The sequence below is a fragment of the Oncorhynchus clarkii genome, chromosome 5 (assembly GCF_045791955.1).
Source record: "Oncorhynchus clarkii lewisi isolate Uvic-CL-2024 chromosome 5, UVic_Ocla_1.0, whole genome shotgun sequence".
NCBI classification, from domain to species: domain Eukaryota; kingdom Metazoa; phylum Chordata; class Actinopteri; order Salmoniformes; family Salmonidae; genus Oncorhynchus; species Oncorhynchus clarkii.
In genome coordinates this window covers 47,881,066-47,907,291 of record NC_092151.1, presented here as the reverse complement: position 1 = coordinate 47,907,291, position 26,226 = coordinate 47,881,066, and the positions used below count along the sequence as shown (strand labels likewise).

Here is a 26,226-nt window from a genome sequence, read left to right as displayed (position 1 = left end):
GCGTACGGCCCCAGTACATCACCGGGGCCAAGCTTCCTTCCATCCAGGACCTCTATACCAGGCAGTGTCAGAGGAAGACCCTAAAATGTTTTACTTTAATAATGTTCACATATTTTTGCTTTACTTATCTCACAAGTATATGATACTCCAACATTGCTCATCCTAATATTTATATATTCCTTAATTCCATTCTTTTAGTTTTAGGTTGTGTGTATTGTTGTGAATTGTTGGAGCTAGAAAAACAAGCATTTCACCACATCCACAATAACATCTGCTAAACATGTATGTGACAAATAAAATTTGACCAAGACCCGATGGTCAATCTGACAGAGCTCCAGAGTTCATCAGAGGAGATGGGAGAACCTTCAAGGACAACCATCTCTGCAGCACTCCACCAATCAGGCCTTGATGATAGAGTGGTCAGACGGAAGCCACTCCTCAGAAAAAGGCACATGACAGCCTGCTCGGAGTTTGCCAAAAGGCACCTAAAGGACTCTCAGGCCATGAGAAACAAGATTCTCTGGTCTAATAAAACCAAGATTGAACTCCTTGGCCTGAATGCCAAGCGCCACGTCTGGAGGAAACCTGGCACCATCTCTACGGTTAAGTATGGTGGTAGAGGAATTATGCTGTGGGGATTTTTTCAGCTGCAGACTGGCAGACTAGTCCTGAGCTCTAAAGCGCTCAGGACCTCAGACTGGGGCAAAGGTTCACCTTCCAACAGGACAACAACCCTAAGCACACAGCCAAGACAACGGAGGAATGGTTTCGGGAGTCTCTGAATGTCCTTGAGTGGCCCAGGCAGAGCCCGAACTTCAAACATCTCTGGAGACATGAAAATAGCTGTGCAGCGACGCTCCCCCTCCAACCTGACAGAGCTTGAGAAGAATGGGAGAAACGCCCCCAATACAGGTGTGCCAAGCTTGTAGCGTCATACCGAAGAAGACTCAAGGCTCTAATCGCTGCAAAAGGTGCTTCAACAAAGTACTGAGTAAAGGGTCTGAATACATATGTAAATGTAATATTTCAGTGCCTCCCAAGTGATCTAAGGCACTGCATCACAGTGCTAGCTGGCTTGTGTTCCGGAGGACGCACAGCTCTCGACCGTCAGCCTCTCCCGAGTCCGTATGGCAGTGGCAGCGATGACACAAGGCTGTAACTACCAATTGGATACCACGAAATTGGGGGGAAAAAGTAATTTAAAAAAAATTATATTAAAGCTTCTTTAAAAAAAAAAAGACATTTGCAAAAAACAACCTGTTTTTGCTTCGTCATAATGGGGTAGTGTGTGTCGATTGATGAGGGGGAAAAAAACAATTTAATACATTTTAGAATAAGAATGTAACGTATCAAAATGTGGAAAAAGTCAAGAGGTTAAAATACTTTCCGAATGCACTGTAGGTCCATGCCCTGACAAATTGAGGCTGTTCTGAGGGCAACAGGATGGGGTGGAACTCAATATTACAAAGGTGTTTTTAATGTTTTGTACACTCAGTGTAAGTTAGGAATAACCAAATGTAATTTTCTATGTATAGTACAAATTGTAGGTTTTGTAAGTTTTACCTAACTTTCTACCATAGTTATCGCAATGTAACTAAGCCATTGGTGGTTGGTACTGTTCCTCTTACCTCCGTACTGGTTTTTGTAATACTCTGCATAGTAGTCATCATAAGCACTTCGGTTAGCTCTCTGATATTCTTCTGGGGGGAAACCTTGCCTGGGATATTCAGAAAACAGGGAGGATTGAGTGTCCAAAAGCTCACGGAGGGGTGGTCAAAAAGGTCAGACGATAGGTTCTTCAACTAACTGACAGTTACAGGTGGTACTTACCTAAACGTTAGGCCCTAAAGCAACTACACACACAAAGGCTTTTCCAGTCCCAAACTGTCAATGGAGGTGCGTGGGAATTTTTACCATCCAACCCACCCACGTAAACAGTACAGCTGTAACACGCATGCACACATTTCTCCACAGTTTGCATTGGTAATAGGGTACTGTTACTGGTCAGTGGAGAATTACACTAGTACCTGGAGGAGGGTCTGTCTGAGTACTGGCTGGTTCTGGAGCTGGGTCTCTCTGGCTGGGGCTCTCTGTATGGGGGGTAGGCCGGGTTGGCTCCTTCATATCTGCCATAGCGAGGGTCCGCTATCATGTATGGGTCATCCTGAGGGACAAAAAACATGGTCAAATTGGAATGTGGAAGGACATGCACATGGGAGCATGGCTGTCTTGTTTTACCAAGCACCTGTGTGAGAAATACAGGATCTGAGTACGCTGACGTGACAGTGCCCAGCCCTATCTCAAATTCATTTGAATGTACAGTACCAATCACAAGTTTAGACACATCCTCATTCCATTTAAAAAAACTATTTTCTACATTGTAGAATAATAGTGAAGACATCAAAACCTTGAAAACACACATATGGAATCATGTAGTAACAAAAAAAGTGTTAAACATATCAAAATATATTTTATATTTGAGATTCTTCCAAGTAGCCACCCTTTGCCTTGATGACAGCTTCACACACTCCTGGCATTTTCTCAACCAGCTTCATGAGGTAGTCACCTGGAATGCATTTCAATTAACAAGTGTGCCTTGTTGAAAGTTAATTTGTGGAATTTCTTTCCTTCTTAATGTGTTTGAGCCAATCAGTTGGTTTGTGACAAGTTAGGGTTGGTATACAAGGTAGGGGTGGTACTGTGTACAGAAGATCACCCTATTTGGTAAAAGACCAAGTCCATATTATGACAAGAAAAAGCTCAAATAAGCAAATAGATACTACAGTCAATCATTACCTTAAGACATGAAGGTCAGTCAACACAGAAAATGAATAACTTTGAAAGTTTCTTCAAGTGCAGTCGCAAAAACCATCAAGTGCTACAGTGGTTCCTCCTTTAAAAGTTGCGTCATACTGTGGCACACCTTGAGGGCTGCTGTAGCATTCTGTGGCACGTTTTCTATTTGTCAGCCTTTTTTTCTGTTAATGCAAGTTATTGCTAGTTTGACCACCAGATGACATCTTTGAGAAGCATTTGATAGTCTTCCGTATTGGAATTAACATAGAATTTAAAACCTTTATTGTAATAAAATAGTATATGAGATTGATTAAGAAATTTGTATAACAGGAGGAAGGAGTAGGCTGTCCTTGTAAATAAGAATTTGTTCATAACTGACTTGCCTAGTTAAATAAAGGTTAGACTAAGGGCATAACATTTCTGCACCCGAATTTTCTAATTCTTGTCTAACTAATACCCAACCAGAGATTAAGTGAAAATAAAAAATTATTGATTTATCAAGACCAGTCCCCATGCTTGCCTCAGAGCAGTGCGAAACGGTGCTAAAATGGAAGATTTTGCTTCTAACTTCAATATGCTCTATAAATAAATAAGATCTACACCATTTTGAACAGTAAATTACTCAACACTAGTGAGACTCCTTTCGCCTTATGGTAGGCCTAACTTATATATAAAAAACAATTACATTTAGAGGATTGGAGGCCTCTAAATAAATATCTAAGGTGCATTTTTCATTAGATATTCTCAGATATTCTCACAGATTCTAAGGGGCTTTTATATCATCCTAAATTAATTAATAGTAGATGGCTTTGTTTAAAAAGTAACAACATTTTGGAGATTTCGTTTTCATTTAACCTAGAGTGAGAAAAAGGCAATTATTGAACATGGGGTGAGACACTCACTAATTTGTAAATAAAGCCCGTTAGTTATTTAGAATTGTTTATTTATGGAGAAACCAAACTTGATTATTTAGCAGATATCACTTGCTTATATTCATGAAGATGATGAGCAATTGGCAAAGGCAATCTGTAATCTGCTGACATCACATCAACATCGCTCTAATTACAGTCAGAAGACAGTTGAAGAAACTTGCGTGGACTTATGGAAAGGCCCTGTAAGAAATGTTTATATATAAATATATATATTTTAATTATCAGAACATTAACCATGTGTGTTCGCTTATTTTGTACTGTTCTGTAGTTTTGACCCAATGATTTGTCTGACAAAGGACTTTGCGTCCTGTAGGCCCAGGCATGGATCAAAGCTGGCGAAACATTCAATAATGTTATCTTCACAGATGAATCAACCATGGCCCTTGAGCAATTTGCTCAAAATTGCTACAGAAAAAAAAAGGAAAACGGTCAAGCAAGCCGAGTCCCAAGCATCCGCTCAAATTCCATGGGTGGTGGTCAATTTTCGCCAGGGACCAGGCCCATATTTGATATTTTATGGTAAGTTTGGCTATTTACAAAGCTAAAGGTACAGAAAATATTGTAGCCAACACCTCACGGAATGTGTTGCACAATAATTCTCTCTTGCCTTCTTTTTCAGGTATCATGGCACGAGATTTCTTTGAGGAAGAAATCAAGAGACATGAGATATGCTAACCCAACATTTCTTTCAAGGTAGGATTATAGCAAGATTATGTTACGTTTAGGCCTATTTACATGTATATTTCTATTATTGTACCTAATTTTGGCTGTTAGGATAAATGTATTTTTCTTTCTTCTCCAAATGCAGACAAAGACCCAAAACATACTGCTGCCCAGGTTTGCATTGCAAATGAGGACATAAACTGGGTCAAGACGCCAGCAGAACTTTATGTAGTAAAATAAAGGTTAAATAAAAATAAATAAGACCTACAACACCTTCGGTAGGCCTACACTATATATAAAAACATCTAAATCAAATCTAATTTTAGGTTAGACATGGTTAGAAGATTTTAATGCGAGTGTAGCGAAATGCTTGTGCTTCTAGTTCCAACCATGCAGCAATAACTAGCAATTTCACAACAACTACCTTATACACACACAAGTGTAAAGGAATGAATAAGAATATGTACATATAAATATATGGATGAGCGAGCGATGGCCGAACGACATAGGCAAGATGCAGTAGATGGTATAGAGTACAGTTTATACCCTACTTTACTCATCTTGTATGTAAACATTATATAAAAGTGGCATTGTTTAAAGTGACTAGTGATACATTTACATCCAATATTTAATTGTTAAAGTTGCTAGAGATTTGAGTCAGTATGTTGGCAGCAGCCACCCAATGTTAGTGATGGCAGTTTAACAGTCTGAGATAGAAGCTGTTTTTCGGTCTCTCGGTCCCAGCTTTGTTGCACCTGTACTGACCTCACCTTCTGGATGATAGTGTGGTGAACAGGTAGTGGCTCGGGTGGTTGTTGTCCTTGATGATTTTTTTGGCCTTCCTGTGACATCGGGTGGTGTAGGTGTCCTGGAGGGCAGGTATTTTGCCCCCGGTGATGCGTTGTGCAGACCTCACTGCCCACTGGAGAGCCTTACGGTTGTGCAGTTGCCGTACCAGGTGGTGATACAGGATGCCCTCGATTGTGCATCTGTAAAAGTTTGTGAGTGTTTTTGGTGACAAGCCAAATTTCTTCAGCCTCCTAAGTTTGAAGAGGTGCTGTTGCGCCTTCTTCACCATGCTGTCTGTGTGGGTGGACCATTTCAGTTTGTCCGTGATGTGTACGCCGAGGAACTTAAAACTTCCTTCCCGCTCCACTACTGTCCCATCGATGTGGATAGAGGGGGCGCCCTCTGCTGTTTCCTGAAGTTCACAATCATCTCCTTAGTTTTGTTGACGTTGAGTGTAAGGTTATTTTCCTGACACCACACTCCGAGGGCCCTCACCTCCTCCCTGTAGGCCGTCTCGTCGTTGTTAGTAATCAAGCCTACCACTGTTGTGTTGTTTGCAAACTTGATGATTGAGTTGGAGGCGTGCTTGGCCACGCAGTCATGGGTGAACAGGGATTACAGGAGAGGGCTGAGAACGCACCCTTGTGGGGCCCCAGTGTTGAGGATCAGCGGGGTGGAGATGTTGCCTACCCTCACCACCTGGGGGCGTCCCGTCAGAAAGTCCAGGACCCAATTTCCTCTTGTCCAGATGGGTTAGGGCAGTGTGCAGTGTGATTGCGTCGTCTGTGGACCTATTGGGATGGTAAGCAAATTGGAGTGGGTCTAGGGTGTCAGGTAGTGTGGAGGTGAGATGATCCTTGAATAGTCTCTCAAAGCACTTCATGATGACAGAAGTGAGTGCTGCGGGGCGATAGTCATTTAGTTCAGTTACAACTTTGCATTATTGGGAACAGGAACAATGGTGGCCCTCTTGAAGAATGTGGGAACAGCAGACTGGGACAGGGATTGATTGAATATGCCCATAAACACACCAGCCAGCTGATCTGCGCATGCTCTGAGGACGCGGCTCGGGATGCCGTCTGGGCCGGCAGCCTTGCGAGGGTTAACACGTTTAAATGTCTTACTCACGTTGGCTGCGGTGAAGGATAGCCTGCAGGTTTTGGTAGCGGGCCATGTTGGTGGCACTATTGTCCTCAAAGCGAGCAAAGAAGTTGTTAAGTTTGTCTTGCTCCCAGACATCGGGGTCCGCGACGGGTCTGGTTTTCTTTTTGTAGTCTGTGATTGTAGACCCTGCCACATAAAAGTCTTGTGTCTGAGCCGTTGAATTGCGACTCTACTGTCTCTACTGACGCTTAGCTTGTTTGATTGCCTTGGAGGAAATAGCTACACGTAGGTCTCCTGATTTAAACCCGATAGAACTTGTTTGGCATCAACTGAAAACATTCATCCATAACTGTGCCAAGCCGACAGGCAAAGATGAACTAGTCAAGGCCATCAAGATGTTTTGGCTAGAGAAATTGACGATACAACAACGTAACAAATACATTGATAATCTCAGCAAGGTTTTACCTGTGGTCGTGGAGCTGGGTGGAAAAGTGACTAAAATCTAGTTAATATAAACATTCGCATTTGAATGTCTTTTCTCATAATTTTATTAACAAAAGCATAAAGATGTTTATGAATAAATACTGTACTGCTGTTTTGAGTTAGAAATGTAACACTATAGAGTACATAAGCATCGAAAACATTGCAAGTTGAGGAATTTTCACAACAGTAGCCGGGTCATAGTCTATTGTCCTGCTAATAGAAAACATTTGCATGATGGCTACACCTGCTACAGTTGTGATGTCTTTGTAGAATAATACTAATGTAGAAAATAGTAAAAATATAGAAAAATCCTGGAATGAGTAGGTGTGTCCAAACTTTTGACTGGTACTTGCTTAATTAATTTGAAACCCTCTGGGTTTCTGTTAGGATGGAACGGAAAATATGGCGCTGTACAACGTGACGGTCGGCAGTACAGTACTGGGCTATTTATAGCTAAAGAATCCCTGTGCCATGCGGACGGGAGACCGGTTGCAATTGTAAGTCGGTCTAATAAAATAAAAAAATCCTACTCCCTAATCCTACTGTTTAGCCTCATAGCTGGCTGAGGTAGACTTAGTTACTTTATTTAGGTTTTGGCTCCGAAGAAATAGACTCCAATTACGCCCTCTTGTTGTCTTGGGGGGGGGGGGGGGGGGGGGGGGGTCACACACACCTAGCTCGGCTATGAGACAATTCTTTAGTTAAAGTTGAATAGTCTATTCAGCTAATAGCCCATCCTGCTACGCTTGTGAAAAACTAATAAGAATTTTTTTCCCTTTCCACATGTTAAATATTCCAATTGATAAAGTGTTTTTAGCCACAATCGGCCTCAACCCCAATTAATACATTTGGGCACAGTCAATAGCATGCTGGACTTCGGGCTGGAATGTTGAGGGCTCGAAACCTGCTCCCTGCTTGTTTCATTACAATATTATGCCGGTCTCAGAGCAAATAGCCTAGATTGTTACTCCCATCTCGTTCCTGCTCTCTTCCACGTGTCATTCTCGTGGCTACTGTTTTTTATTCTGTATATATGAATTACAAATCAGCCTTTACTTAAATCATGTTCCATCTATTGCATAGTTACAATGTGTAATCATTGATGTCCCAGGAGCAGGAGTGGTAAACACTGTTGAAGTGTATAATTGTAATACATACATGCAGACACAGCATCATTCAAAGAATGGAGTTCGATACACCTGGTATTGGATATGACTGAACAAAAAAACAAAAAAAAACTTGCTAAATATAGATTTTCATAAATGAACTTGATGACAACAAAATATGCACAATCGTTTGTCTGTAACATATTCCTTTCAACTGGAAATGTTTTTCTTGACTTGTTATGACGTTATAATTACTTAACTTAGCGTCCACCATGTTTTGTCAGCCCTCTTCGCTGAAGAAAGTCACCAGCAACAGGTGGCTCGCGTCAAAATCGTCATTGGAACCACTCAATATGATTGGTTATATAAAAACCTTGGGACCCAAATGCATAATGAGTGCTCCAACTCCCCCTTGCGGTGGTCTGGAGCAATGAAGCCCTGATGCTGGGTACCTCTAAGTCCCGCGGTGTAAGCTCACAACGTTTAAAGAAGGAACCACTGTATGATGAAACTGGCTCTCATGAGATCCGACACATGAATGGAAGACCCAGAGTTACCTGTGCTGCTGATGATAATTAACTGCACCTCAGAATGCAGCCCAAATAAATGCTTCACATAGTTTAAGTAACAGACACATCTCAACATCAACTGTTCAGAGGAGACGACGTGAATCAGGCCTTCATGATCAAATTTCTGCAAAGAAACCACTACTAAAAGGACACCAATAAGAAGAGACTTGCTTTGGCAAAGAAACACAAGCAATGGACAGTGGAAATCTTTCCTTTGGTCTGATGAGTCCAAATGTGAGATTTTTTGGTCTTTATGAGATGCAGAGTAGGTGAACGGATGATCTCCACATGTGTTGTCCACATCATGAAGCATGGAGGGAGTGTGATGGGAGTGGGGTTGAAATTGTGTCAGCCGGTGATTGTCAAAGCAAATAACTGCCTGTCTCACAGTAATTGATCGTTAATTAAACACATTTTGCATATCCTGGCTTCCACACTTCCCTACAAGCCACTGATGCAGACCTTTGGAACATCTACATTCTAAAAAGTCTAATAAAACCATGAAATATAGCCTACACCATCACAATAAATCCATTATTTATTTTAGATAGGTCTGAAGAAACATGAAGAAAATGTAGTCTTTCAGAAGAACAGAATAGCATACTCTGCGTTGTCCTTATATTAGGCCCTTATATGACTATGCCATATGGCTGTAGGTTACACTAGTTCATTTAGCAGACAAGATTTTCTTAGAATTATGTGGCATTATTTTACAAGAAATAAATCTTCCAAACATAGTCCGGGACATTCTCAAAAGTGACCACAAATGTGATTTTGCATGTAATGCTTTTACTATAAAAAGGTGCATTTTGGTGAAAATTATCTTCCCAAAACTTTAAACTCACGTATGTATGCCAGCTAGGCTCGGTTTTTTTGCACATTCAATTAGCTGGCTAGCTAGCTGAAAACCATTTACATCTAGCCAGCTAGTAAATATGAAGCTAAATATATACTGAACAAAAATATAAAACGCTTCATGTAGTGTTGGTTCCATGTTTCATGAGCTGAAATAAAAGGATCCAGAAATGTTCCATATGCACAAAAAGCTCTCTCATATAGTGCACAAACTTGTTTACATCCCTGTTAGTGCACATTTCTCCTTTGCCAAGATAAACCATCCACCTGACAAGAAGCTGATTAAACAGCATGATCATTACACAGGTGCACATAGGGCTGCGGACAATAAAAAGCCACTCTAAAATGTGCAGTTTTGTCACACAACGCCACAGATTGGCATGCTGACTGCAGGCATGTCCACCAGAGCGGTTGCCAGATAGTTGAATGTTAATTTCTTTACAATAAGCCGCCTCCAACATTGTTTTTGAGAATTTGGCAGTACGTTCAACCGGCCTCACAACCACATGTAACGCCAGCCCAGGACTTCCACATCTGGACAGCTAATGTAATTGAGGAGAATGTATATCTGTAATAAAGTCCTTTAGTGGGGAAAAAAACTAATTCTGATTGGCTGGGCCTGGTTCCGGCTTCCAAATGGGTGGGCCTGGCTCCCAGGTGGGTGGGCCTATCCCCTCCCAAGAATAACAGTTATTCTGTAGTGGAGTTACTTTTAGTCATTTCCATATTAATTCAACATTTAGCAATCATTTTTTGGGCAACATCTATATACGTGTCATTTTCATGCATGTTATAATGGCTGCGCCCCATAGATTAGGGCCTAATTATTTATTTAAATTGACTGATTTCCTTATATGAACTGTAACTCAGTAAAATCTTTGAAATTGTTGCGTTTATATTTTCGTTCAGTATTGATGGATGTTTGGTTGAAGCAGGTTGAGTGTGTACCAGAGGAGGCCGGTGGGAGGAGGTATAAGAGAACGGACTCAATTAATTGTCAGGAATGGAAAAAAAGGAACGTTGTCAAACACATGGAAACCACTTTTTTCCTCTGTTCCATTTATTCCATTCCAGACGTTACAATGAGCCCTTCCTCGTATAGCGCCTCATACTAACCTCCACTGGTGTGTAAAGGGCATTTTAGTACAGTTGTAGCAATCAACAGGCAACAACAAGCTATAGGGGATTAATTAATTGTTTTAACCTATTTTTCTGGAATTTGTCTTTCAGCATAAACCTGCTGTCACCACAAGTAGGAGATGAGCGAGGGAGAACAAGAAACATTACAGGTATTTTGTCTTTGTACTTTTAGCTTATTGCTTGAAGTTGGGGGTCAATAAATGTTATTTTGTCATGCAAAGTTTCAATACTTGGTCTATTTTTGTTTGATTTCATCCTTTACAGCTTCTATTGTCTGTAGCCTGCTGGATATTGGTGCGAACTGGAACGCGCTGTCGTACAGGTTGTGCCAGAGCATCCCAAACCTGCTTAATGGGTGACGTCAGGTGAGTATGCAGGCCATGGAAGAACTGGACATTTTCAGCTTCCAGGATTTGTGTCAAGAACCTTGAGACATGGGGCCATGCATTATCATGCTGAAACATGAGGTTATGGCAGCGGATAAATGGCATGACAATGGGCCTTAGGATCTCGTCACGATAAAATGCAATGGTGTACATTGTCCATAGGTTATGCCTGCCCATACCATAACCCCACAGCCACCATGGGGCACTCTGTTCAAAGCGTTGACATCAGCAAACCGCTGGACAACAACGCCTGCAATCTGTCCAGTACAGTTGAAACTGGGAAGAGCACACTTCTCTAGCATGCCTGTGGTCATCGAAGGTGAGCATTTGCCCACTGAAGTCAGTTATGACGCCAAACTGCAGTCAGGTTAAGACCCTGGTGAGGACAATGAGCATGCAGATGAGCTTCCCTGAGACAATTCCTGACAGTTTGTGCAGAAATTATTCGGTTGTGCAAACCTACAGTTTTATCATCTTCCTGGTATGACATGGCGCCGGTTGAGATGGCTGCCGTTTTATAGACTCCTAACCAACTGTGCTATTGTGTGTGTTTTTTTCGCAACTTATTTTGTACGTAATGTTTCTGCCACAGTCTCATATGACCGAAAAGTGCTTCTGGATATCAGGGCAGCGATTACTCACGTACTGGACAAAGATTTTTTCTTTAACAAGTCGGATGCGAAATATTTACATCAGACATCCGACAAGGCCCAAATTCCCGTCATTCGCATGAGAAAGAGACATATCAGGGACGTAGTTCGGGGTGCCTTGTAAGGATCCGACGGCGAGTGGGTAATCTGCCTCTACCATCAGTCCTATTAGCCAACAAAATAGATGAGTTACGTCCACGAATATCCTACCAACGGGACATTAAAAACTGTAATATCTTATGTTTCATCAAGTCGTGGCTGAACAACGACATGGATAACATACAGGTGGCGGGGTTTACGCTGCATCAGCAAGATAGAACAGTTGCCTCCGGTAAGACCAGGGATGGTGGTCTGTGCACAAAGTCTAATATTAAGGAAGTCTCAAGGTTTTGCTCGCCTGAGGTAGAGTATCTCATGATAAGCTGTAGACCACACTATTTACCTAGACAGTTTTTAACTATATTTTTCGTAGCTGTCTATTTACCACCATAAACTGATGCTGCCACTAAGACCATACTGTATAAGACCATAAGTAAACAGGAAAAAAACTCATCCAGAGGTGGCGATCCTAGTGGCTGGGGACTTTAATGCAGGGAAACTTAAATCCGTTTTACCTTCTACCAGCATGTTAAAATGTGCAACCAGAGGGGGGAAGAAAAAAAAACACACTCTAAACCACCTTTATGCCACAAACAGAGACACATACAAAGCTCTCCCTCACTCTCCATTTGGCAAATCTGACCATAATTCTATCCTCCTGATTCCCACTTAGAAGCAAAAACTAAAGCAGGAAGCACCAGTGACTCACTCAATAAGGAAGTGGTCAGATGATGCAGATGCTAAGCTACAGGACTGTTTTGCTACCACAGACTGTAATATGTTCCGGGAATCTCCAATGGCATTGAGAAGTACACCACATTAGTCACTGGCTTCATCAATAAGTGCATTGATAACGTTGTTCCCACAGTGACCACACGTACATACCCCCAAACAACTGGATTACAGGCAACATCCACACTGAGGTAAAGGGTACAGCTGCCTCTTCCAAGCAGCGGGACTCTAACCCGGAAGCTTATAAGAAATCCCGCTACACCCTCCAACAAACAGGCAAACCATCAATACAGGACTAAAATTGAAATTGTACTACACAGGCACTGAGGCAGGTTGGATGTGGCAGGGCTTGCAAACTATTAGACTACAAAAGGGAAGCACCACCGCGAGCTTACCAGTGACACGAGCCAACCAGACGAGCTAAATTACTTCTATGCTCGCTTCGAGGCAAGCAAAACTGAAACATGCATGGAAGGATTGTCTTGGCAAAGGAGAAATGCTAACTAACAAGGATGTAAACAAATTTGTGCACATCATTTGAGAGAAATAAGCTTTTTGTGCATACAGAACATTTGTGATATTTTCTTTCAGCTCATGAAACGTGAGATCAAACCATTTCCTGTTGTGTTGATACAGTGCATTTGAAAAGTATTCAGACCCCTGGACTTTTTCCACATTTTGTTACTTTACGCTTTATACTAATATTTATTTCAAACATCCTCATTAATCTACACATAATACCCCATAAAGACAAAGCAAAAACAGTTTTTTAGAATTTTTTGTATATGCATTAACAATAAAAACAGAAATATCTTATTTACAGAAGTATTCAGACCCTTTGCAATGACACTCGAAATTGAGTTCAGGTGCATCCTTTTCCCATTGATCATCCTTGATGTTTCTACAATTTGATTGAAGTCCACCTGTGGTACATTTAATTGATTGGACATGATTTGGAAAGGAACACACATCTGTATGTATGTATGTATGTATGTATGTATGTGTGTGTGTGTGTGTGTTATATACAGTGCCTTGCGAAAGTATTCGGCCCCCTTGAACTTTGCGACCTTTTGCCACATTTCAGGCTTCAAACATAAAGATATAAAACTGTATTTTTTTGTGAAGAATCAACAACAAGTGGGACACAATCATGAAGTGGAACGACATTTATTGGATATTTCAAACTTTTTTAACAAATCAAAAACTGAAAAATTGGGCGTGAAATTATTCAGCCCCCTTAAGTTAATACTTTTTTACGCCACCTTTTGCTGCGATTACAGCTGTAAGTCGCTTGGGGTATGTCTCTATCAGTTTTGCACATCGAGAGACTGAAATTTTTTCCCATTCCTCCTTGCAAAACAGCTCGAGCTCAGTGAGGTTGGATGGAGAGCATTTGTGAACAGCAGTTTTCAGTTCTTTCCACAGATTCTCGATTGGATTCAGGTCTGGACTTTGATTTGGCCATTCTAACACCTGGATATGTTTATTATTGAACCATTCCATTGTAGATTTTGCTTTATGTTTTGGATCATTGTCTTGTTGGAAGACAAATCTCCGTCCCAGTCTCAGGTCTTTTGCAGACTCCATCAGGTTTTCTTCCAGAATGGTCCTGTATTTGGCTCCATCCATCTTCCCATCAATTTTAACCATCTTCCCTGTCCCTGCTGAAGAAAAGCAGGCCCAAACCATGATGCTGCCACCACCATGTTTGACAGTGGGGATGGTGTGAGCTGTTGCTTTTACACCAAACATAACGTTTTGCATTGTTGCCAAAAAGTTCAATTTTGGTTTCATCTGACCAGAGCACCTTCTTCCACATGTTTGGTGTGTCTCCCAGGTGGCTTGTGGCAAACTTTAAACAACACTTTTTATGGATATCTTTAAGAAATGGCTTTCTTCTTGCCACTCTTCCATAAAGGCCAGATTTGTGCAATATACGACTGATTGTTGTCCTATGGACAGAGTCTCCCACCTCAGCTGTAGATCTCTGCAGTTCATCCAGAGTGATCATGGGCCTCTTGGCTGCATCTCTGATCAGTCTTCTCCTTGTATGAGCTGAAAGTTTAGAGGGACGGCCAGGTCTTGGTAGATTTGCAGTGGTCTGATACTCCTTCCATTTCAATATTATCGCTTGCACAGTGCTCCTTGGGATGTTCAAAGCTTGGGAAATCTTTTTGTATCCAAATCCGGCTTTAAACTTCTTCACAACAGTATCTCGGACCTGCCTGGTGTGTTCCTTGTTCTTCATGATGCTCTCTGCGCTTTTAACGGACCTCTGAGACTATCACAGTGCAGGTGCATTTATACGGAGACTTGATTACACACAGGTGGATTGTATTTATCATCATTAGTCATTTAGGTCAACATTGGATCATTCAGAGATCCTCACTGAACTTCTGGAGAGAGTTTGCTGCACTGAAAGTAAAGGGGCTGAATAATTTTGCACGCCCAAATTTTCAGTTTTTGATTTGTTAAAAAAGTTTGAAATATCCAATAAATGTCGTTCCACTTCATGATTGTGTCCCACTTGTTGTTGATTCTTCACAAAAAAATACAGTTTTATATCTTTATGTTTGAAGCCTGAAATGTGGCAAAAGGTCGCAAAGTTCAAGGGGGCCGAATACTTTCGCAAGGCACTGTATATCCCACAGTTCACAGCGCATGTCAGAGCAAAAACCAGGCCATGAGTTCAAAGGAATTGTCTGTAGAGATCTGAGACAGGATTGTGTCGAGGCACAGCTCTGGGGAAGGGTACCAAAACATTTCTTCAGTATAGAAGGCCCCCAAGAACACGGTGGCCTCCATCACTCTTAAATGGAAGAAGCTTGGAACCACCAAAACTCTTCCTAGAGCTGGCTGCCCGGCCAAACTGAGCAATCGTGGAGAAGGGCCTCGGTCAGGGAGGTGACCAAGAACCTGATGGTCACTTTGACAGAGCTCCAGAGTTGCTCTGTGGAGATTGGAGAACCTTCCAGAAGGACAAACATCTCTGCAGCACTCCACCAGTCAGGCTTTTGTGGTAAAGTGGCCAGACGAAAGCCACTCCTCAGTAAAAGGAACATGACAGACCGCTTGGAGTTTGCCAAAAGGCACCTGAAGAACTCTCATACCATGAGAAACAATATTTTCTGGTCTGATGAAAATAAGATTTAACTCCTTGGCCTGAATGCCAAGCGTCACGAATGGAGGAAACCTGGCACCATCCCTACGCCGAAGCATGGTGTTGACGGCATCATGATGTGGGGATGTTTATCAGCGGCAGGGACTGGGAGAGTAGTCAGGATCAAGGAAAAGATGAACGGAGCAAAGGTAAGATAGATCCTTGATAAAAACCTGCTCCTTAGAGCTCAGGACCTCAAACTGGGGCGAAGGTTCACCTACCAACAGGACAATGACCTTAAGCACACAGCCAAGACAATGCAGGAGTGGTTTCGGAACAGGTCTCAATGTCCTTGAGTGGTACCAGCCAGAGCCAGGACTCCATCGAACATCTCTGGAGAGACCTGAAAATAGCTGTGCAGCAACGCTCCCCAGCCAACGTGACAGAGCTTGAGAGGATATGCAGATTAGACTGGGTAACGCCCCAAATACAGGTGTGCCAAGCTTGTAGCGTCATACCCAAGAAGACTCGAGGCTATAATCGCTGCCAAAGGTGCTTCAACAAAGTACTGTGTAAAGTGTCTGAATAATTATGTAAATGTTTATTCATGTACATTTTTTTATTCATTTGCAAACATTTTTAAAAACCTGTTTTTGCTTTGTCATTATGGGGTATTGGGTGTAGATTAATTAGGAAAAACATGATTTAATACATTTTAGAATAAGGCTGCAATGTAACAAATTGTGTTAAAAGTACTGAGTACTTTCCAAATGCACTGTATTTTTTGTGCAGTACCGTATATTTTTGAGAAGATCAGGACTTTACATTGTAATGCTCTAAAGGGCTGGACAGAAATATGCTCTCAGGCTAGATTCCTTTGTTCATATCATCACCTGAACCAAAGTCACTCAAATAATTATATGATACAGGCCTAGGTAGTGTTTTTACCTAAGCCTTTATGTTTTTTAAAGTTTTCCTAATTGTGGCTACTACCTTTAGTTAATAAAATATTTTAATGTTGAAATCTTTTCTTTGTTTTTTAAGTACTTACAATGTGAATTCTTTAAGAGATGGGTGGGTCTAAGGCTTTAGACTAGAGGGTATGAACGATGCTAAATGGGTGTACACAAAGAGCAGCACTGTAGCTGTTCAATGTCAAAGGTTATCTTTATTACACAATAGGCAATGTAATCCTGTTAATGGTTTGCCTAATGGAGGAACTTGGCGAGAATGTTCAGAAAATCAAATTTGGCAAAAGTATTCCTTTTGTAAATATTAGTGCTGAGCGATTAGTTCTTTTTGAGGTAGGTTCGGTTTCGGTTCGATTATTTAAAAAAATAACATTTTCAATTTCGATAAAACTTAACATTAAATGCACTATGCATTATGTGGCTTGAATGCTGTAACAGAATAAAACAATGAATAAAAGTGCCATTACCGCTTATCACTTATTTACCATAATTAATTCACATTACTTTAATAAAATAATTCAGTTGTGTACATTTTATTTGTTATTTGATGACTATTATTTTATTCCAAGTCATCATCTCATCTCTATAGATCTACTGCATATGATGTGTTACATCCGACAAGTTAACATTACTAGTGAATGTGCATGGTTCTGGTTAAACTTGTAACAGAAAGTTTGAAAGACATAAGTGAATAAACTATTTAGATAAAATAATATAATGATTAGTGGGTCTCAATGTTGTGGTAGGCTTATATTTATCCTAGGTATAATTTCACAAGCCCTGAATTCATTAGATTACTCCTGACTGGTTGAAATGCAGTGTACTTAACGTTTATTTGTACAAGAAATCTTATTTAGAGAAAACGAAAATTTTAGATATATTGTGAATCGCTCATAAAAATAAAAATAAAAAGATTTTTAGGCTATATCACCCAGGCCTACAGAGTACTCCCCCGCCCTAAACTCCATTACATTCCACAGGCAAATTAAACCGTACAATTACTGTAGCGTCACTCCACAATAGTTTGTGAAATATACGGTCTCAAGAGAACCAGATATCCTAGACCTGTGATTCAACATATAACCTGCTGCAAGCAACACTGATAGACTTGTGAGTATGTGTACCTGATAATACTGCTGTGCTCTGGGGTCCACAGGTGCAGGTGGGTACTGAGCAGGAAGATATGATCCTCTGCCATCTGGGTACTCCGGGTAGGCACCTCCGTAGTATCCCCCATACACCTGCCCTGGGGGAGGTGGGCCGTACCCCAGCTGGCTTCCCAGAGACGAGGGAGGTCGCGGTGGGTCTGTAGGGGCTGGCTGGGCTGAAGGAACCCCGGTTCCTGGTGGATGAGGGTTGGCTAGAGGCACATGTCCCCGAGGTCCAGGGTAAGCCACAGAGGGGGTGGGTGCATTCCCTGTGGCAGGACCCTGCATCGGGGTTGGGTACTGCCCTTGCGGTGGTGGTGCTCCACTGAGAGGGGCTGCAGGGTTATCTCCTTGGCCTTGGTGCCCAGGCTGTGGCACCATGGGTGGCTCAGAGGGTGGTTGTTGGGTGTTTGGGGCCACTGGGGGGGGCATGGGATCGGCAGGCATCTGTGCTGTGGAGGCGTCCCCATTGCCTCTACTCACCTGCTGAGCATCTTTGGTGACCTGCAGGTAAAACCCAGGAGCGTTACTCGCGAGGGGCGGGCCCTGCTGGAGGGAGAGAGGTGGCAGCCCTGCGGCTTGGTTTGGGATCTGAGATTGGTGCATAGAAAAATCAAGCAGCTCGTAATTTGAGAGCTGATTATAATTGCCGGCACCAGGAGCAGCAGGAAGAGGAGCCTGCAAATTAACAGGTAGAGAAGAATGGTTGTTTCTGCACGTTGATTGGACCTTTGAGAGAGGGGAGCGAGCAGGCTGGGACTGGGATGGTGGGGGCGTGATCTCTGGTTTAACCCCTTCCCTGTCATCCCGAACAAGATTGAGAGGGCTCTGACTAGAGGCAACGCTGAAGCTCATTGGTGTAGGGGCAAATAATGGGTTCTGATTGGAGCGCAAGGGAGGACCGGGCTGTGCGGCACTGGCCCCTTGAGCCTGTGAGGGTGGCCTCACAGGTACTGTGGCCTCCCTGGGGCTGACCTGATTGGCTGCGAGTGCAAGGTTACTGGGAGGAATCACGCTGTAATTGGAGGTGGGTGGGGCAATCAACACGGGCTGGTGGAGCGATTCAGACACCAGGAGAGAGGCATAGCCCAGATTGGGCTGCGAGTCAGACGTGTCCCCCTCACTCACCTTAGGAGGGTTCTCCAGGTTCTCCGAGGGGTGCTGGGAGGGCGGAGGGGCGCGTTGAGGGGGCTGAAGGTCCAAGGAGCCATCCTCGGGGGGCTGGATGACCTCGGCACTGGGCTCTCGCAGTGGGGCAAGGACCGGAGGGGCAGCGGGGACCAGCAGGATGTTGGTTCCCAGGCTAGCGGGGTCATGTTGGGCCCACAGGGTGGTGGCAGGGCTCTCACAGGGCCGGTGGGCCACATGAGCCCGGGACGAGGGCCTGGAGTGGGAGTGACTCAGAGGGTATGCAAGAGGAGGTGCCCCAGCTCCATCCCCAGCTTGAGTTTGCCCTGTAGCTGCTCCGTAGATATTCTCAAGGTTGTCTGGAGGCTGCTCCAGGTTCCCAGGCAGAGAGTCAGAGCCCCTCTCCGCCACCATCCGGGCACGGTCCACCTCCGCTGGGCGCACTGCGACACTGTGTGAGCGCACAGGCTCAAAGGAGGAGTTGGCACTAGCCTGGAAAATGCCGGTGGGTTTGGGAGGACTGGGCGTAGGGGGTTGGCTGTGGCACATTCTCTCCGGGATGCTCTGGTAAGCAGCAGCCATATCCCCGGCCGGAGAGGTGTCAATCTGCTCAAAGTAGCCTCCGGCAGCAGCTGAGGAGAATGCGTCCTCTGAGGGCCGAGGGCTCTCCTGCTGGATGAAGGTGCCCACCACTCCTTGGTGCCGGCGTGGAACTGTACCAGTGCCGCTGCCGTGGCTCAAGTTGCTGTAGCTAGAGGACACGCTGGCAGAACGTATGGGCCGGGGGACAGAGTCGGGGGTCTCCAGATTGGGGCCTGCCTCGTAGCAATCTCCCCCGTGGGCGGCTGCTACAGCAGGGTTGCTCTGGGGCTCGCTGGGTAGTACCTCCTGGTTGGGCACACACTCCAGGTTCTCCACATGGTCAAACTGGGCCTCAGCAGGTTTCTGCTGGATGGGTTTGCCAGCTCCAGGAAAGTTACCATCATTCATGTAGGTTAATGATTGGCCAGCTTGTGGGGGGGGACCACGGTAACTGTGGGTGGCCTCTGCACCCGCCACCGGGTTGGCTTGGGGTTGAGGGGATGACATCTGCTGGTGATTATGGGAGGGCTGGAAGTCCTGGAGCCCATTCACTGCTCTGGCTCCCTCTCCGGCGAGGGTCTCCTCGTTCTCCACATCGTTTCCTTTGAAAAACATGGAGATGGTGCCGTCTGGGATGAAGGGGACCGGCGCTGGGCCAGGGGTTGATGCATGGTAAGATCCATAGTGGGATCCATGGTGAGACCCGGCCGAGTCGTGCCGATAGTGAGTTCTGGCTGAGTCGGGCCGAGCCAGGCCAGGGCCAGCTCCCATCTGGTGGTAGACCAGGTCCTGGGGGTGCTGGTTGAACCAGGAGTCCAGGGTGGCTGAGCTCTGGCTGAAGTAGGTCTGAGCCTGAAAATGGGCGTTGTGTTGCTGGGGTGTGTTCGCACCTGCCAGGTCAGGCCACTGGGAGCTAGTTGGCCTGTCTGGGTGCTGAGGTGGTGGTTGGGGCTGGTGTTGCTGCTGGGGGTTTGTTGGAGGGGTGTTGCAGGGCAAGGGTGTGTGTGGAGATATTTGGGACTGGGGAGGGGCATTACAAACCTGGGGTAGAGGATCACTAGTGGGTTGGAAATAGTTCTGAACCGACGGGGGGCGGCTCCCATGATCGGGCACCCACTGAGACAAAACGGGAGGCACAGGCTTAAAGGGCATCGCCTGAGGGTGATGGTCTCCTCCGTGGTCCTGACCATAAGGCGCTTGGCCAGACATAGGGGCTGAGGCCATGGGAAGGTGTCCTGGGGTCATCGAGGGTGCTGGCTCCCTAGAGTTAAAATAGCCCTGCTCTGCACTTGGTGGTGCATGGCCTGGCGGGCCAGGTTGCTGTCCAGGGAAAGGGACAGGGGACGCAGTACCGTGAGGGGTTAAGATGCTTACCCCAGGGGTAGAGGGCGGTGGTGGGCCAAGGGGCACAGCCCCAGCCTGTGCACTATCCAGTGGTTGTGGTTGGTGCAGCCCCTGACCCATGCCAGCCTGGTGGTACATACCGGGAGGCAGGGCTTGCAAAGGCAGAGGGCTGCTATTGGGTGGCGGCAGGTGACCTGTAGCCATAGGAGGAGGGGCTTGCCTGCCAAATGCAAAGGGGTCTGTCATGGGCTGGGCTGGTAGTCCCGCCATGACCGCTGCTCCTGTATGCTTGTGGGGCCTTGTCCTCCGGAAGGCATTGGGCCCAACGCCGGCAGGAGGGGGTCCGGATGCACCAGGGGGGCCGGTCCGAGGAGGGGGCTGCATGGCTGCAGTTCTGACAGGTCCAAGGACCAGGCCACTCGATAGTGACGTCACTGAAGAGGTTGAGCTCAGACTTGGCTGTAGGGAGAAGATAGAAAACAGTAGGGTCATTACTGTGCTTTTGTTGGACTGACCCACCACACCTATATTTGCTCCAAGCTATGTACCTAACCATCTTTTACAGCGTGGCAGTTCTAATGTAAGCCTGATAACAGGCTAAAGATTCTAGAAGATTGTAGAGCTCCAGAATAAAAGCATTGAATTCCAGAACACAAGCACCCCACTTTCCTTGACCAACAGGATTGTATTTGTTACATCCGATTCTCTGCAGCACCTTGAAGTCCAGTCTAGCAATTTGGCCATATTTCTGCTAGTGTACAGGAAATGCAGAAATTCCTGAGTAGCTTAAGGATTTATGGAGGATAAACCCTTTACACCCACTTATCCACACAAACAGACCAAGATATTTCTGTATCGGTGAACTTTTGTATGTGCGGTATCTCACTGTACCGAGTAGCTCAGTTGTTGGAGCATGGCGCTTGCCATTCCAGGGTTGTGAGTTCGATTCCCCAGTGCAAAAGAAGTCATGAAAATCTATTCACTCACTTTTATATGTCGCTTTGGATAGGAGCGTCTGCTAAATGATAAAAATGTATCTCCAACAACCGCTTGACTTCAACGCAAACTAAGCATATTTAAAAGGCTTTTGTGGTGAGTGTGCTACATCCAAAAGCAAATGGTGTGGCAGAGATAAAGAATGCTAATCTCACATTGAACTTTGGAGTTATGGTCATTTTCACAACAGGAAAATAAAGCTACGCTACAAGCAATAATGCATACACATTTTACAACATCCAGAGCCATGTTAGCTATGCATTTGAGCAAATAATACCTAATTAATGAGATTTTCCACAGACCTATACTGGGGAATTTCAGAACACTCATGAATCCTTATATTCCAAACATTACTGAGAGGGGAGCGTGTTGCGTTGGGATATCTACTGCCACTATATGTCTGTTTGTCATAATATGACACTTGTCACTGAGGGAGCATGGCGAGGGGTTTGCTGACATAAGCAGCTGAAATGTCAGTATGTCAGAGGATTAGCGAGCGGAACTCTGATCGGCCAGATCTAGCTAGCTTTTGTTGGACGACCACTTTGCGCCTTGTATGCGCCACTGCTGTCACGACCTAGAAGGCAATCGTAGCTATATAGCTTGTTCCAGTCGCTGGGTTTCATCATGAAAGCTAGGTAGGATCCTAGCTTGCTCGCTTCCATGGATTAAACATCAAGGACGACAGACGGCAAATTTCAATTTGGAGACATCGTAGATAAATATTGCATAACGATGTTAGCAATAGGTTATGAAAGCGGAAAAAGACCCTAGAGCTGTTGTGCTAAGCGTCAGTGCTATCCGGAATCCTTGGGACGTCCCTACCCTAAACCCTACCATTTTAAATGTCAACTTCAATGGGGTAGGGACGTCCCAAGGATCCCGACTAGCACGGACCGTGTGCTAAGTGTCAACGTCAAACTGAGCTGCCTTCTAGCTAGCCAACTAGGCTACCACTATGAAATAGATAGCAACAAGCTAACTGCTATAAAATATAGTTAGTTAGCTAAAGTACTGTCCTATCCTTGACAAACCACCAGGTTACATCCTTCAGACAACGTGTCCAATGTTAGTTAGCTATTTAACAACACAACTTCGTGAGTGAATAATTTTATGAGTCCGTACAGCTACCGGACATCGGCGTCTACAGTCGCTAGCTACCTACCTAACGTTAGCTATCCAAATTAGCTCACGTTGGTTAACTGATTTATTGCAGCCAACATTTGTTCACAGATTGAGAGAGCAGCACATCAAATGGATGACACAAAACGTATTGATTAACTTAGATAACATACAGAATATTACAGGACTGGATGTGTATCATCAATACGCTGTTATTACAAGACTTAGCTACAAATCCGGTATCAGGAACTTCGGATATAGCTAGCTATAGCCTCTTCACGATTTACTTGATGACTGACATGTAAGTTATAGCTAGCCAACATGTACTTAAATAGCGATTTATTTCTACAATACTCTGAATACCAAAATACTGACCATTTTTCCTTACGAACAACACATTATCTTACCTCTTCGCGATAAAATAAAAGATGAAATGAAGGATTAAATAGGAAGTTCTTACAAATGTACAGGACAGTGAGGCTGAAACACAGCCGCCATATTCAATGAACACATCCTACTAGGCTACGTGTATGCTACCAGCAACGTCACTCTTGTGCCACGTTCAAAACAACTGGGAATTAAAAAATCTCCGACTTCAGTGCGTTCAAAACAACTAGGAACTCTGATAAAAACGAGCTCCGACTGGGAAAATTCGATTTGAACGGTCATTTAAGTCGGAATTCCAACTCGGGAACTCGAGCCTCTTTCTAGAGCTCCGACCTCAAGATCGCTAAAGTCATGATTTGACCTTGTATTTTTCGGAGTTCCAGTTGTTCTGAATGCGACATAATAACAAACACGGTTGCCTCAAGGGGCCAGGGTTCCGGTTTAGAATCACGGTTTCGACTGATCCTACAGTCTTGCTTCGTTACTGCAGTTTAACTGACGCCCGGCCCAGAAAGACAATAGAGCCCCACAGAAAACCCTGTGGTCAAGCGAAAATGGTTCCAAACGTTTTTCCACCATTCATTTTCCCATAGGGGTTTTTAGAAACACTTAAAATAAGGGCTGTGTTTCGTTTCGTGTAAACTTTCCCTGGAGTGACGATTTGATAGCCAAGTAAATCTATTTCGGACAAGGTGACTTTTATCAATATTTTCAGCACTATTTACTCAAAGATTAGAAAATTAAAATTATCATCAAAGTAGAAATCATGCAAAACTACAAATCCCTGCAAGCTCCTGCACATAATCTCTAGGTGACACCTTTGCAACCAGGTATTGTGTCGATTTAAAACCAGCAGAAGACAGTTCACAGAATTGTCAATTTTAAGAAATTTAGTCAGTTTATTCATTACTACATTTAGCTAACATTAGATAGTTAATCCAGAGATTCTTAGCCTTGCCTCGATTCAGCAGTCTAGTCCAGATCATCGTGGCATTTGTAGTTCTTTATGATAGCCACATTAGCAGTGAATTAGCATTTCATTTTTTGGGGGTAAATAGAGGCAAATATATTGCTATATATTCCCGTATGGGAAATATGAATGGTGGAAAAAACGATTGGAACCATTTCCCCGTTTGACCACTAGGTTTTATGGGTATTATGACTCATACTATGGCACTCTATTTCCATAGATAGCCACATCACCTGATTAGTCTACAAACAGGGATGGGCAAAAATGTAAAAATACAATGACAAAATACAGATACAAAATACCATAGAGAAATGTATTAACATAAACTACAAAATACATGTATTTTATATTTTAAAATAGAAAAATATATTTGCATGTAGCCGGCCTAAACAGCAACAACATTATCAGTAACGGTTCCAAAAACGTTTTACTAGTTATTGTAGTATAAAGGACCGCACACTTAGTCTGAAAGGAGTTCCGGTGTTGAAGCTACTGATGAGTTGTGATCTGTTAATAAACCTTGTTATTTTATATTTTATGTTTCACTAGTCATCTATATACCCACCTAGTCAACTAGTCCTCCGCCAAACCGAAGTTGAGAGTGAGCTAGCTTGCTGAATTCTCCTCAGAGCTAGCAGCAAGTGTGACAGCGCAAAGTTACTGACGACAACCAATGAGTTTTAAACAGTCAGTAAAAGTGATCGTAATTACCTTAGCAAAATACTGAAGATGTACTTCAAGTTACCACTGTTACAGGTGACCATATTACTGCCACACCAGCGGTCACAAGTCATGATGGCAGTCCACGTGACCATTTAGTCACGGTGATTAGGCTTCTCCAAGCTCTGATGCTGCTGATGGTCATTCGTAGCCTACCAAACTTGCTAACTGCCAGGTACTCAGCACTCTATTGTCCCTCTAATCACTCTGACATCAATGTAAATGTTATCGAAAATCTAATCAAACACTTCATGAGAGCCCATGAGCTCATGTTGTGCAACATTTCTCTAGGCTATGCAATTGTGCAAGAAAACAGAGTGATGGCCCCTATTAAAATGAGGAGTATTCCATCAGCTTTCTATAGGCTAGGCCGACTATATTATTTTCTCAACTTGCCTAATATTAAGCACATTTATTATCTTTACAACAGGAGTATAGCCTACCTAGCTGGCATGAAAATGAACTACGGGAAAAGTGTACTCCATTCGCATTTAAGTGCAATGATTACATGTATTTTCCCCCCCTGTTTCGAGACAGGTGCATGATAATGGTCCATTCTATATCAAATCAATTTTCACACATATATTATTTAGTATATGTAAAGACAAGTTTAAATCAAGAATAGTGTGATGGGTGACAATATTAGCCTATCACTTATTAATGATATATTATCACTTGTGAATGATGCCCAGTTTAAGGCATGTCTTTTTTTGCAACTTTTTCAAATCATAGTTGCACACCTCATGTAGCCTAGCCCATAGGCCTATATGTTTTGATAAGTTTTGCATCAAACACTAAAGTGGACGAATAACTTCTAAAAATGAAGCACATTAATCCGCTTTAAAATGAGCCCAACTGGCGCCGAAGATGTGGATGTTGATTATGACAGCCTCCCGCACCTCTCTGATTCAGAGGAGTTGGGTTGAATGCGGAAGACACATTTCAGTTTAAATATTTCAGTTGTACAATTGACTAGGTATCCCCCTTTCCCCTTACACAGTGTGTGAGTTTAAAGTTTGGGGACGATCATTTTCGCAATACAAATGCACCTTTATAATAAAAGCATTACATGCATAATCACATTTGCTCTCACTTTTGAGAATGGTGTTTTCCACTAATGGAATATTCATGGTTATAGCCTACTGCCTTGTGGGGCATTGATGCACTCATAATGTGAAGAAATAGGCTAATAGTTTATTAACATTTTCAGCTAAACTTTCTGATCTGTTGCATCAGGCTCATTGCTTAAAACAGTTTTTGATCCTAGTGTTTGTATTAATTTGGCATCTATCGCTTCCCACAAACACGTACATTTAATCGATTTTGCTCTATACCACTCACAAGCCACACAATACTAGTTAGAAGGTGAGGCGTTTGTGGGAAATCCCAGGACATTGTCACAAATGCCAAACTCAAGACAGTTGTCACTGACAAGTTGATTACTCTTTCCCATT

At 43.5% G+C, this 26,226-nt stretch overlaps 1 protein-coding gene across 15 annotated transcripts in view; it reads right to left on the bottom strand.

Annotated features, from left to right (window-relative positions):
• The window catches only part of LOC139408945 (SEC16 homolog A, endoplasmic reticulum export factor), a 76,109-nt gene extending 52,822 nt beyond the window's left edge, over nucleotides 1-23,287 (bottom strand). For 3 of the 15 annotated variants that reach the window (XM_071153459.1, XM_071153462.1, XM_071153461.1), the window contains exons 1-5: nucleotides 23,103-23,239; nucleotides 18,652-21,036; nucleotides 17,500-18,027; nucleotides 2,028-2,164; nucleotides 1,629-1,717 (exon numbers count right to left, since the gene is read on the bottom strand). In XM_071153459.1, the coding sequence (XP_071009560.1) occupies nucleotides 1,629-1,717; nucleotides 2,028-2,164; nucleotides 17,500-18,027; nucleotides 18,652-20,961 (3,064 nt within the window). In that variant the 5' untranslated portion in view covers nucleotides 20,962-21,036; nucleotides 23,103-23,239. The other 12 variants (XM_071153452.1, XM_071153455.1, XM_071153457.1 and 9 more) reach the window with 7 other exon arrangements.
• Nucleotides 23,288-26,226: the final 2,939 nt, after the last annotated feature.